At 40.4% G+C, this 14,645-nt stretch overlaps 1 protein-coding gene across 1 annotated transcript in view; it reads right to left on the reverse strand.

Annotated features, from left to right (window-relative positions):
• LOC126463715 (DNA-dependent protein kinase catalytic subunit-like) overlaps positions 1–14,645 on the reverse strand; it is a 475,012-nt gene that overhangs the window by 348,400 nt on the left and 111,967 nt on the right. The window contains exons 15-16 of the mRNA XM_050096185.1: positions 5,550–5,736; positions 2,817–3,028 (exon numbers count right to left, since the gene is read on the reverse strand). Of these exons, the coding sequence (XP_049952142.1) occupies positions 2,817–3,028; positions 5,550–5,736 (399 nt within the window). The remainder of the gene's footprint in view (positions 1–2,816; positions 3,029–5,549; positions 5,737–14,645) is intronic.

The raw sequence follows: 14,645 nt of genomic DNA on the forward strand, positions 1-14,645 counted from the left end.
AGCTACTTAAGGGTTCGATGGTGAAGAAACTTCGTACTTGGGCAGCTGTGCAACTTAGACTTTATGCACTACCTAAGGACTACAAGCAAGAAATGCCTCTTCATCCTATCATTAGCAAAATTGGTGTACCAACATTATATGAATTAGTGAAACATCTGACAGTGATGCTCAGCTCCTTTGTGGGCAAATGCCAGCACTATATACAGAATTCAGCACATTTCATTCAGCAGCTCCAACACTTTCTATTAGGCCAAGAAGACCTCTTGGTGAGCTTCGATGCAGTATCTCTCTTCACAAACGTGCCTCAAAGAGACTCCATAAGCCTCATAGGAGAGAAGTTTGGGCCAGCACTAACACAGCTGTTTGAATTCATGCTTACGTCAGCCTATGTTCTGAACAAACAGACAGAGCAGTGATGGGCCTTCCACTGTCACCAGTGATGGCCCATATATTCATGGAGGTATTTGAAGCAGCAGCCCTAGAGCCAGCTGTCTACAAGCCCTCGTGCTTTTTTCAATATGTAGAGGATGCATTCGTAATCTGACCACACGGATGATGTCACCTAAAAGACTTTCTACAAAACCCGAATTAGTCGCACAGAAACATCAAATTCATGATGGAAATAAAGGAAAATCTCAACTAACATTTTTGGATGTGCTTCATCAAATGAAGACTAGACGGCACGCTAGGACACAGTGTCTCCCTTAAACCAATTTGTAAATACTTGTGTTTGCATGCCTGCAGCTGCCACACCTCTTCACAGTGAGATGGTGTCCAAAGCACACTAGTGTACAGAGCATGCAAAATGTGACTGTGACAGTCTAGCAGATGAACTGCACTGTATTCCATACAAATGGTTACAGCAACGAGCAGACCCAATGAGACCTGAAGCTGAATAAACCCCAGGCCACAGCCTGCTGACGTCGGAGACAAAGTGGTCACAATGGTGATTATTTCATATGTCGGGAATGCATCAGCAAAAGTCAAAAGAACACTCCAGAAACACAGTGTCAAATGCATGTTCCAACCACCAGCCAAGACGAAAACCTTACTAAGATCAGTCAAGGATGACCTAGGATTTCTGAAACCAAGAGTCTACCACATCCCTTGCCAGTGTGGGAACACACATGTAGGTCAGAGTATCCATACAGTACAGGAGATATGCACTGAGCATAAATGCCACACAGACAACATTCAGCCGACAGTCTGCTGTGGCAGAGCACTGCATCTCCCATGGACATATGATGATTTATTATGACACCAAGTTGTTGCAACAATCCAGTACCTTCTGGGATTGTATTCTCAAAGAAGCTGTAGAGATCCAACTGCCCAACAGACTAATATATAACAGTGGGTTTCAATTAAGCAAGGTCTGGGACCCAGCTTTGAGCATATTCAGAGCACAGTGGCAGTCTACATGGAGGTCCACCCTCATCATGACAAATGAAGAGGACGAAGAAACATTGTCACCATTACAGCAGAGATACATGTCCAGCACTGGCTACAGAGCTACTGAAGGCCCTGGATCGATGCCAGATGCTGTGCTTGCCCCATCACTGCACCAGGTCTGTACTTGGAGATGCTGGCTGGAGATGGTGGGATGGTGAGGAGAGGAGATATAAAGGCAGCACCGAGCAGATATCATTAGTTGTCAGGAATGCCTGAAGATGACAAGAAGTCGGTTTGCTGAATTATCACCCTTTTAGACAACACTACCCAGCTGAATAGCCAATCATAATATAAGATCTTCCTACACCAGGAAACCCTAAAATCACATATATTAAATGTCAGCAACTGCTTCTGTCACACAAATGCTTCTCTTGTTATTATTAGTCAGCATTTTATAGCCTCTCTATTTCAGTCATTCTCAGTTATTTTGCTGAACCCATCTACTGCTTTCATTGTTTTATTTCCTAATCTATTCCCTCAGGTATCACTTGATTTAATTCAACTGCATTCCATTATCTTTGTTTTACTATTGTTGATGTTTACTTCGTAAACTCTTTGCAAGACATTATTCTTTACTGTTCCACTGATCGATCCTTTGTCGTCTGACAGAATTACACAGTTTTTATTTCTTCTACCTGAACTTTCATTCTCTTTACAAAATTTCCCGAAAGTTTCTTTAACTGCTCAGTCAATGCCTGGACTGAATGATGTTGGAGATGGTCTACAACCTTGTCCCACTTTCTTCTCAACCACTGCTTCCCTTTCATGTCCTTTGACTCAACACCACATGCTGGTTTCTGTACATGCCATACATAAACCTTTGTTCCTTATATTTGTCCCTTCTACCTTCAGAATTTCAAAGAGTGTAATCCAGTGAACATAGTTGAAAGCTTTTTTCTGAACCTACAAATGTAGGTTGCCTTTCTTCAGCCTATCTCCTAAGATAAGATATAGGATACATAATGCCTCACTTGTTCCTAAATTTCTCTGGAAGCGAAACTGATATCCCCCAAGGTTGGCTGCTACCAGTCTTTTAATTTGTCTGTAAATAATTCATATCATTATCTTGCAAACATGACTGACATAATACAATGAACTTCTCTTTCAATTTTCATTGCTGTGCATCTAACTGACTTTCCACATGTATTTCTCCATGGATTTCCTTTCCCTTCCCCCAATTGTTCTTTACAAGTTTCAATCTCTCTCTCTCTCTCTCTCTCTCTCTCTCTCTCTCTCTCTCTCTCTCTCTCTCTCCCCCCCCCCCCCCCCCCCCCCCGTGTGTGTGTGTGTGTGTGTGTGTGTGTGTTCTGATCACCTCAGTTAAATATTAAGTTGTTAATAATAATAAGTAATGATCAAAATCATACCTGATTGAAAAGATCGGGTTTCTCTTGAAGTACTCGTTTTATGTGATAAACTGCTGAACGTACTTCTTTCACAGCACCAATTATACTATCACCAATGTCGGCAATGGAGAGATTACTTAGCATATAATAAAGAAGATCAAACCAGAACCTGTCAATAATAGTTTTCTCCTCCCGTAGTTTTCTATAAATGCTATTAAATGCGAGTGCTGAACCTGAATGAGGAAATATGAGTATCAGAAAAATATCCTTGGTCAACAAAACAAAACAAATAAAAATTAATTTAGAAACCAAAATAAAACTATGATATGATTTTTTTAACAATTAACAGCAAATCTATGGCCATGAAAAGATGAACACACAGAGAGACCTGCACAGAACAATGTTAGCTCATGTAACTAATGTTATGCACGTATCATTCACAATATAGTCACAAATGATTAAAAAATGGTATGTGGAATTTTGTATGAAATTTGCTCACGGTCACTTTCTATAACTATTAACAACAAATATATTTGCAGTCTGCTCAAATGACAGGATGGGAGTCTGCAGAGAGCACTGATTATCAGCAGCCTGGCATTATACATGTAATTTATTTCCTGGTGCAAATGATAACTGTTTACAACAGTGCACAGTGGTGTAGAGGATGTGGAGATGAAAAGTTGATACAGCACACTTTTGATCTTTCAAACTGGAAAACAATCTCAAATTGGCCTACAAAAGCCATCTAAGCTACAGTGCATGCACACTGTGCATTATTTTGAATATCTTCTTGTCCTCTACTCCACTGGTTTAGTTTGTCTTAACTGTTTGAAGCTCATTTATTTTCCATACTAAAGCCATCCTTGAATACTAAGAACATCTTGTTTTCATATGTAAAATTTGTAAAATTGATGTCTGTGTAAATTTTGCCTCAAAATTATACAATTTTTAACCATAAGAACAAGTTGTGTTTAATAATCAAGGATTATTGTAGTGTGAAAAAGAAATGAGTTTCGAACTGTTAAAATGGACTAAACTAATGGTGTGAGATGAGGAGGAGAAGAAATTTAAAATTTTACACAGCGAGCATGTGCCATAGCTTAGGATGATTTTGCAGGTCAATTTAAAACTGTCTTCTGGCTTGGTAGACATGTGTCCTGTATCAAGTTGTTCATCTCTACTTCCACTACACTACAGCGGTACACTGTGAACAGTTATTAATTACATCCCGTGTAAGTATTTGAGAGGGATTTTGGAGCAAATCACAACTTGAACATTAAAGCATAAACACTGATAAATAAAAACTCGCACTTAAAATATATTAACCTCAAAGAACTACCATACAACAAAAGAAAACATTACAGCTGCAAATTGTGGAAAAAAAAGTGAAAGTTTAGAAAATTCTAAAAATATTTGCACACAAAAAGTTTTATCTCTAAAATACAAAAGGTAGCTCAGTCAAAACTAAGTTTATGAGTGAGGTAAGCATTTTTTTCACAACGTTTTGCACAAAATCTTAGATTTTATTGGTTACATCAGTCTAATATAGTTCTCTCACATTACAGTGACTACAAAAAAGGAAGACAAGAGACAATTTACGTTTGTGAAAAATAAGAAGTATATAAAGTCCTAGGAGTTAATGTTGTCGAGAGTATGCAATAGAGCAAGGTGTCAGGGGATCGGTGTGAGGAGGAGGATCAGGACGAAGAGGATGAAGTGGAAGATAATGGGGAGGCAGTGGAGGAATAAATCAGCTCCCCACGCCATGGCCAGTCATTACTCATTACTAATCATGGCATACTGCTCACAGGTCATGTCGAAACCTTTATGAAACTATTACCTATTGTCAACACAAAGACTAACAAAAAATGAAGACATATGCTACCAACAATTCTAATACTAAAATCCCTTAGCAAATGGTTCAAGATCATAATATTACCATTTTTCACCGTGGATTTTCTTTCCTCATTTTTGTACTCACCCTTTTCTCTTTTCTTCTGACTACTCCCTCTTTTTCCTCCACTTACAGCACATTACTATACCCCTGGCATCATCCCTGAACATCCTGCCGTCTTACTCTTCGCCATCAATCCTGTTATCTCAACTCGGACCATCAACAACCATTAGCATCACCATCATATCAATAACGATACCAGCCTAATAAGTGGTGTGTGTGTGTGTGTGTGTGTGTGTGTGTGTGTGTGTGTGTGTGTGTGGGCGCGCAAGAGAGAGAGAGAGAGAGAGAGAGAGAGAGAGAGAGAGAGAGAGAGAGAGAGATTCAAATGGCTCTGAGCACTATGGGACTTAACATCTATGGTCATCAGTCCCCTAAAACTTAGAACTACTTAAACCTAACTAACCTAAGGACAGCACACAACACCCAGTCATCACGAGACAGAGAAGTCCCTGACCCCGCCGGGAAGCGAACCCGGGCGTGGGAAGAGAGAGAGAGAGAGAGAGAGAGAGAGCACGCACACAAGGATGCACATCAGTGTGTTGGGGGAGGAGTGAGTCTGATTCGATAATAGTTTAGAAGCAAAAATAAAAATCATTAGTTAAGTAAATATTCTCTTGACTTCTTGGCAATCAATCATCCCTTCAAGATGACAGGTGGTGGCATATCCTCAATCATAAAATTGATATGAAATCTAAATATTACCAACAAATTACAGTTTCCCATTTAATTTCAAACATGAGTGTAATAAGATACAAGATAGAATTATACAGATGTTAAATTACATCCAAAGCACTTACCTAGCCGTTTAGAAAAACTTGGATGAGTGCAAAGAAAACAAATTCGTTTCACTACAGCTTCAATATTAAGTGGTGACTTCTCCAGTTCTTCCTGTTTAAGTTGCCTGACAGACCACACGATAAACTCATGTAAGCATTTGCAGGAAAATTTACGTAGTGAAGAATCTGTAGGGTGGGTAATCCCATCCTGTTGAAAGTAAGACAATTACTAATATGTGATTGACTAATAAAACACTGTTCAATTATGCTAAACTTCATAAGTGATTAAACTGTGTGGTACACAGTGATATGAACTTGGATCTTTGCCTTTCACAGCAACACTAGACTATTCAAAACAAGTGCACACCCGATGTTCAAATACAAGGTTCTGAACCGACGGTTCTTTCATGCGCCCTTAATGTATTGAGTACTCCCAATATGGTTGTAATTATTACGTAAAGTCTAAATCACTCACTCTACATGTTCTACAACAATTCATTTATTAATGAAAAGGCTTTTGGCTTCTTAGGCCATCCAAAAGTGCCACAAATAAAAGTATTCTTAGGAAACAAATTTCAGATAATACAGGAGTTGCAACACTTACAAATAAATGTAGTAGATGTGCATAGTTTTCACACATAAATAAATTGATAAATTCAAAAAAATGAAGTTAATCCACTGTCACAAATCTCTAGTTTACGCATAAATTATGTTAAACCAGGAATTTAATTCACCAAAGGGATAACTGGAACACTTTGTTTATTCAGTACTAATGGAACCTGTAAGTTAACCATTTTCCATATTGCTGAATGTTGAGCAATTGACAAGTGCATAAAAAAGATTTAATATGTTGCTGAGCTTTAGGACAACGCCATCCTTCAAAGGTAACCAAAAAGCACACATACACAGCTACAGTGTCACAGACAACTACACTGTATTATCTGTGCTAATGCAGTCGTGCTTGTATATACAGGGTGTTAAAAAAGGTATGGCCAAACTTTCAGGAAACATTCCTCACACACAAAGAAAGAAAATATGTTATGTGGACATGTGTCCAGAAATGCTTACTTTCCATGTTAGAGCTCATTTTATTACTTCTCTTCAAATCACATTAATCATGGAATGGAAACACACAGCAACAGAACATACCAGCATGACTTCAAACACTTTGTTACAGGAAATGTTCAAAATGTCCTCCGTTAGCGAGGATACATGCATCCACCCTCCGTCGCATGGAATCCCTGATGCGCTGATGCAGCCCTGGAGAATGGCATATTGTATCACAGCCGTCCACAATACAAGAACGAAGAGTCTCTACATTTGGTACTGGGGTTGCGTAGACAAGAGCTTTCAAATGCCCCCATACATGAAAGTCAAGAGGGTTGAGGTCAGGAGAGCGTGGAGGCCATGGAATTGGTCTACCTCTACCAATCCATCGGTCACCGAATCTGTTGTTGAGAAGCGTACGAACAGTTCGACTGAAATGTGCAGGAGTTCCATCGCGCATGAACCACATGTTGTGTAGTACTTGTAAAGGCACATTTGAAATCATGATAACGTGCTCCATTGAGCGTAGGTGGACGAAAATAAAATGAGCTCTAACATGAAAATTAAGCTTTTCCAAACACATGTCCACATAATATCTTTTCTTTATTTGTGTGTGAGGAATGTTTCCTGAAAGTTTGGCCGTACCTTTTCGTAGCACCCTGTACATGGTAGGGACATGAAATGGAACTATCACGTAGTCTCTGTTATTGGTAATGCTGGTGGCAGACTGCAGCTCATTGGTAGAATATTAGGGATGTGGGCAGGTGCACATATCGCCAAGGTGGTTTTGACTACACTACAGAAGTTTTTCTGGGAAATCCTTACACGTCCTCCATGCAGTCCCGAACTCCCCCATGCAATTACCATATATTTGGTGCCCTGAAGAGAGACATTGGTGGCCTTTGATTTGCTTTGGACAAAAAGCTGCATGCCTGGGTACAATCCACAGGCAATCCCATAAGCAACTGCAAACATTTTTTCCATTAAGGCACTGACCATGTTGTCTCATTGGTGATAAATGTATTAAGATCCATGCCAATTACTTTTTAAATAGCAATAAGTTTACTTAGTTTCTTTCAATATGTCTCACCTTTATGTGACTGCCCCTGTATTAAGGTTGAGATTCTGTATAATACACTTATGACTTCCAAAAGTGTCAATTTTCTTGACTGTATGGAGACCACCACCTTGTACACAACTGTTTTTAGTTAGGGGACAATCAACCAAAGCTGAAATAGTACATTACAGTCTCCAGTTTCTTCTGCATTCAAGAAGCCAAATTGCCACAGATGTGCCTGATTGACCAAAATATAGCTTTCCAAAGTTATTCCAGGTTAGTTGACAAACACCAATCTATGCTAAAAGTTTTGTTACCAACAATAGAAGTACCTGGATGGAATCAAGCAACAGATAACAGCATTTACACAAGCATTCGAGCTCTTGTTCTTTCTCTAGCAAAAGTAAACACACTTCCAAAAACAACCACAGAGGCACCCAAAAGCACACACGTGCGACTGCGATGAGACTGACTGTTGATTATCGATTATTGAGAGCAGTCACCTGGACAGATGGAACTGGGAAAGGACACATGGAACGAGGAGGGCGGTAGCTGGATAGTGTGGGGTGGGTCTTTTGACACATCTCAGTGCTCGCACAACAGAACAAAAGGTGTTCAGAGGAAGGAGGGAGGAAGGGGGGTAAAGAGAAAGGGGGGGGGGGGGGGATGGATGGCAGGGAGGGAGGGGCTTGGGAGTAGACTTTGAGGTTACGGAGAAAAGAACAGAGGTTGTCCTTGCCATGAGTGCAGCTAATGAAAATGTCAGTGAATCTGAACCAGGCAAGGGTTTTAAGTGTTGACTGGCTAGGAAGGATTCCTCCTGATGGTCCATAAATAAGATGACATAGGATGGTGCCATGCAAGTACCCATGGCACTGCCATAGATTTGCTTATAGATTTGGCTTTTGAAAGTGAAATAATTGTGGGTCAGGATGTGGTTGACTAGAAAGATTATGAACAAGGTGGTGGGTTTGCTATTAGGAGGATGTTGGAAAAGGTTGTATTCCATGGCCACATGATTATAGGCATTCAGGATGTTTGTGTATAAGAAAATCAGATAGAAAGTGAACCACAAGGAGTCTGGAGGAAAGAGCACAGTAACTGTGGGAAGGCACCGAAAGAAGCGAAGTGTCTTGAATGTAGGGTGGAAGGTTATGAACAGTAGTTCAGAAGCATTGATCAATGAAGACAGACTTTTGGTTACTGGGAGTATTGTAACCAGCCACAATGTGACAATCAAAAGTGAGATCTGCAGCGTTAGCTTCATGGAGTGTGGGAGTAGGTGAAACATAGGAGTGTGGTGGGTTGCTGGTGTGAGGGGGGAGATGGATTCAGGATTCAGTTGTCAGGTTTTGGGATGGACCTATGGCCTTGAGGAACTGCCGGAGATCCTGATGGACTTCTGGGATGAGATCACGGTTGTTGGGATTGTATGCAGAGATGCTAGAAAGTTGGCAGAAACTCTTAGCCACTTAGTCTCTATGACTCATGAGCTCAATCATGGATCCTTTGTCTGTGGGAAGGATTATAAGACCTGGATTGGTTTTCAGGTTATGGCAGCTGTGTGTTCCATGGGAGTGATATTGGACTCACTAGGCAGGGATTTAAAAAGAAAAGTGATTCTAGGTTAGAAGTGAAGAATTCTTGAACAGCTACCAAGGGATAACTGGGTGGAGTGGGAGGAGGATCACGGTTGGAGGAAGACTGGTATTGTCTGAAGCAATGCTTCACGTTGGGTTTTGTTTGGCTTTTGTCAATGGGGTGTGTGGCAAGGAAATGTTTCCATTGTAGAAAATGGATAAAGAAAAGAAGATCCTTTACAAGTCGTGCTAGGTTGAACTTGTGTTTTGGGCTAAATGTTAGGTCTTTAGAAAGTACTGAGACTTCTGCAGGGGTCACAGTTTTGGAAGAAAGGGTGACAATAGCATTATGGGACGAGTGCTGAGGAGCAGTGGGTTCACTAAAGGTGGACAAAGTTTTTGGGAATACAGAATGCAGAGTAGGTCAGCAAGGCAAATTTTCAAAAAGGGGCCATTGTGGTGAGAACAAAGAGTTGTAGTATGGGTGTTGTTAGTGTGGTGGGCCTTTACAATAGTAGGCACTGAAGATGCATGTAAGAGGCTGACCACTGTCTGTTTTGAACGCACGTACGGCAGAAGAGAAGAATGTATTGACATATAATGGAATAATGACTGGAAAAAGAAGTTGTAGATGAGTAAAGAATGGCAGTAACAAGTGTTAAAAAAAGTGGGATGGAGGAGAGCCAAATCAGCAATGAATAACAAAAATGGAAATGCATGGGTGGAATAACACACAATAAATGGAAGGTAACCACTCACCTATAGCTGACTGATATGACTGAACCTTTGTTTTTGAATGTACTAGCTATGTAATTACTTTTGAACATGAATCTAACCTATTAGAGCCTTTTTGCAGAAATATACAATATGTAAGCTGTTTAGAATACGATATTAAGATGTTGTATATGCATAAATTTGAATATTATAATTACCCTAATGAATGATGGGTATGTTACTCTTTCTGAACAGTGGTCACAAATGGCATCATACTGCCAGTCTGTACTACACAACGCAATTCATTGACTAATTTGTCTATCAAGTAACTGTTTACTTTATTCAACATCATAGCAACCTACTCTTAGAAAATATATTTTTAAAATCATCTGGGCATAAAAGCACGGAAGGGAGAATTTATTCGTATGAATGAAATATGAGGACCAGTTTTAAAGTAAGAACCAATTTGTAATGGAGTAAGAGAAACTTTAGTAAAGAATGTAAAACGTATCACAAACTACAACATGCTCATTTTTTTCACTTTTCAACTTAGTCACCATGAACATTTGTCAAGTTGTGGCACCAGCTTGTAACAATATCTTTCGACACCTCATTTTCAAAGTGTTTTCCACCACGAAATTCCTTCAATTTTGGAGAGAGATGACAGTCTGGTGGTGTTAAGTCAGGGCTGAATGGTGGATGATCCAGTAATTTCCAATCAAATTTTTCCAGTTGCTTCTTTTTCTTGCCACAATGTGAGGCCGAGCATCGTTGTGAAGCAGAATGACGCTGCTAGAGATCAGACCCCAACAATGACTTTGAATGGTACACCTAAGCTTTAATAATGTTTCACAGAACCTCTCAGCATTTATTGTCATTCCTCTTGGCAAAAAGTCTAACAGAAAAAAGTCTTTCCACTCCCAAAAAACTGTGGCTATTATTTTCCATGTTGAAGGTTCTGGTTTGAATTTTCATGGTTTCTGCAGGGAGTTTGAGTGGTGCCACTCACTGGATTGACGTTTACTGTCTGGAGTGTAGTTCGCACTCCACGTTTCATCACCAGTCACAATGTCACAATGCTCCGAAACGGACAAAGAATATCCATTTGTTTTCTTTTGTGTTCTTCTGTCAACATTTTCAGCACCCACCTTGCACACATTTTATTGAACTGAAGTTTGCCAGCAACAATGTGAAAAGCTACTTCTTCAAAGTAGTGGAAATTTTTGATGCTGCTTGTCAATAATGAAGCACCTGTTTTGGCAAATTGCCTCACTTTTTGTGTCAAGTCTTCGTTCACGACAGTAGACTGTCCAGATCATTCTTCATTATGAAAATCTGTCCTTCCTCCATTAAACAGCCTACACCATTTACACACACCCATCATTCATTACACCTGTGCTGTCTGTGAATTTCAGTAGGATGAACTTGTTTTGCATTTAGGAACCAAATAACCAAGTGCGCAATCAGCAGGACTACTCATTGAAATAATGACAAACGAAGCAGTATAACCATACAATCAACACCGGCAGAGACGTGAAATGTAATGATGGCATAATGAGAGACTAGCCAAGAATGGCCAACTACAAACAGACGTCATGTGACAGCATGTATGGACACAATATGCATCGGTTCTTACTTTAAAAATGACCCTCATAGATTGAACAAGCAATATTTATACTTGTTAAAAACATTTCCACATTTATTTTATTTACTTTTATAATTTTGTCGTCGTCGTGTGTCTGCAAATATATACATAATTAGATTTCAAACAATCAAAGCTAACATGTTATTGATCGCATTGAAATATGGCAAAACAATGGACATGAACTGGTACTCTGATTTAAAATACTGCTTCGGTCTATTGTTCACACAATATAAATTTCCTCTGTTTCTCATTAGAGGCGATGTAATGGTTCTACTTATCAAGCTGAGCTTCCTTTCCCATCCTTTTATAAATCATTCACTCAATGGCTGGCACTCTACCAACAGACAATCTTGTTGTATACATCTGAAGGAAAGACAAATTAATTCTTCTAGTGTGGGCTAGAAAATCAAGATGATTGCTTCTGCCTTGTGGCATCAGTGTGTACAATTGTCAGGCACTGCAAACAGAACAACTGACTGGAAATAGGACCAATTGCCAATACCATTCCTTGATCCTCATTTTTCCAATGTTCTCATCCATTCCCTCAACTCCTATCATTTAAATACTGCATCACATAATTGCAAGGAATTGTTCAATCACAATTTTTTGTCTTCTTTCCTGGGACAAATGATCAACTGGATTTATTCCAACACGATTAGATGCAGTTGTAGCCACGCTGTCATGGATCAATGTACTACCAGTCACACTTATTTGTTTGTAGTAAAATGAGCCTCTCTCTTACCTTCCAGGTTCTCTGAGATTTAAAAATTGAGCATGTTCGATTCTGTCCTGCTGAATCATACCTGATCCAAAATTGTCCTTTCTTCTTCAGTTCAATCAGTTTCAAGGATCAAAATAATTGTTACAGGCAAAGTCATACTGTCAATGAATTTCTACATTGAGTCTAACACTACTGATGTGCCTACACCCACTGAAGGGCCAGGTGTTGCTAAAGTGTCTTGTTAAGGTTTTGCCTGAACAAGAAATTCATTTCCGTCCATTCAAGACCAGGGCCGTACAGATGCTCAACTATTTGCACCTGCGCAGGCCTTCAATTGCAAGGGTGGACACCACGGCGGGGGCTGTCTTCCTCTATAAGAATCACAAAGGCTTTCCATGCCTCCCACCACACACTGCATGAAGCTGCAGAGGTTTGCCCAGATGGTACATGTGCTGCCGTGGACTCCACTGATCATCACTGGCGTAACAGCAAGTTGCTGGCCCCTACTTGCATCAACATCTCCACACTCACTGTCTTCAGAAGTTGTTGCCATTGCAGAGCACCACTACACATGTTGTAGTTCATTCTTCAATAAAATGTGTAGACAACATAGTTATCTGCCAGTTCCCTACTACGGTGGTTCCAGATTCGATCATGTAGCACTACCAAGACTTGCAGAGAGGAAATTCAAAATGTCAAAGCCCTCACAGGTGCAAAGTTAGATTCAGACCACTTTCTTTCCAAAATTAAGTTCAAAATTTTACAAGAGCCCATCATGCTAAAAACGCTAGCCATATCATGCAGTTTGACACAGAGAAACTTAGAACAAACAAAGATTTTAAAATGAGCTTGAATCACAAGGAACACCAATGATAAGAACAGTTAAAAAACAACACTGGTTGAAAGTGCGAAGAAAACAGAGATCAGCGAAGGAGATGTGCAATCAAAGGTGTTTCGGAAGCAGGATTGACTGATGTTCTCAGAAAGCAACAGAAAATCCAAGAACTTCCAAGAAGTAAGGAAAAACACTGTCAAAATTACCGGAAATCTCAAGAGAAAACATGGATAGAATGATAACTGAAATACAGGATAACTTCTGAAAGTACAATACGCGAGACTTTCATAAAACATTCAAAACTAACTTAAACAATCAAAAATCCAGGACGGAAAAATGACAATATTACAAGAAGGATACATTGCTGATCACCATACAGAGGAGATGATGAGTCACACTACTCTCAACAAGATGATTGCTAAACAAGTGAGCTCGCAGCCAAAAGGCCTTCTTCTAACAAAAGGCCTTCTTCTAAAATAAACAACACACACATTCACACAAGCACAACTCAGACACACATGTCAACTGTCTCTGGCCACCAAGGCCAGACTGCGAGCAACAGTGTAAAACAGGAAAAGCAATGTGGCTGACAGGGGTAATAAGCAGGAGGCCGAAGCGGGGAGGGACATGATGGTGTCAGAGAAGGGCAGTTAGGTGCAGTCAGGATGTTAGATAAAGAACTGGGAGAGGGGTGGGGGGAGTGGGGGGGGGGGGGGGGGGGTGGCATGTGTGGGAAATGAGATGGATACTTCCTCCTTCCATCTGCACCAATAGAGAGAAGTTTTCTTATAACTGGACCCAGTCCATCATATTGTCCCTACATTGCCACCTGGCTCATAGAAGCCCCCAGATGGCCTTATCATCAAAATTAACCCTCTGTGAATGCAATCCCTCCTTTGACAAGGACCTCCACCTGTTCAGAGTCTATCAGTCCTTAGCCTTCACCAAAATTGTCCTGCAAAATCACATAAATCAGGCCCAAACCACCTTGCAATACCTCCTCTCCATCCACAAAATTCTCGTGCTCTACAATCCCAAATTCCTGTATCCCATTTATCACAAACTCTTGCCCTCGAGGAACTAGAGCAATATGCACACCACCACTTCAAAAAGCTCTCCAACCTGTTCATCTCCTCCTCCTCCTCCTCCTCCTCCCTCCCCCCCCCCCCCACTTGGACCACCACTATCTAGATATAGTCTCCAAACTTAATCCACATCCCCTCACAGCTGACAGGCCCTGCCTCACAAACATTTACCACACCCTCAGAAACTCTCAACCACAACCACTACCACTATCAGACCCAAAACAAATGCAATCACGAACCTTTTCTTCACCAAAAGCTTTAATACCACAGAAGAATTGGTCCTTTCCAAAAGCCTTAACTTTCCAAAAGTCTTAACGTTTGCCTCACACCCTAATTCAATCATCCTGGACTTGTTAAAGTCCCCTTCTCCTGGTTCTGGTTCCTACAGTGCGAGCATCTTTTCGCCACCAACCCTATCCATCAGGCTCCACCT

The sequence above is a fragment of the Schistocerca serialis genome, chromosome 1 (genome assembly GCF_023864345.2).
Source record: "Schistocerca serialis cubense isolate TAMUIC-IGC-003099 chromosome 1, iqSchSeri2.2, whole genome shotgun sequence".
NCBI lineage: Eukaryota > Metazoa > Arthropoda > Insecta > Orthoptera > Acrididae > Schistocerca > Schistocerca serialis.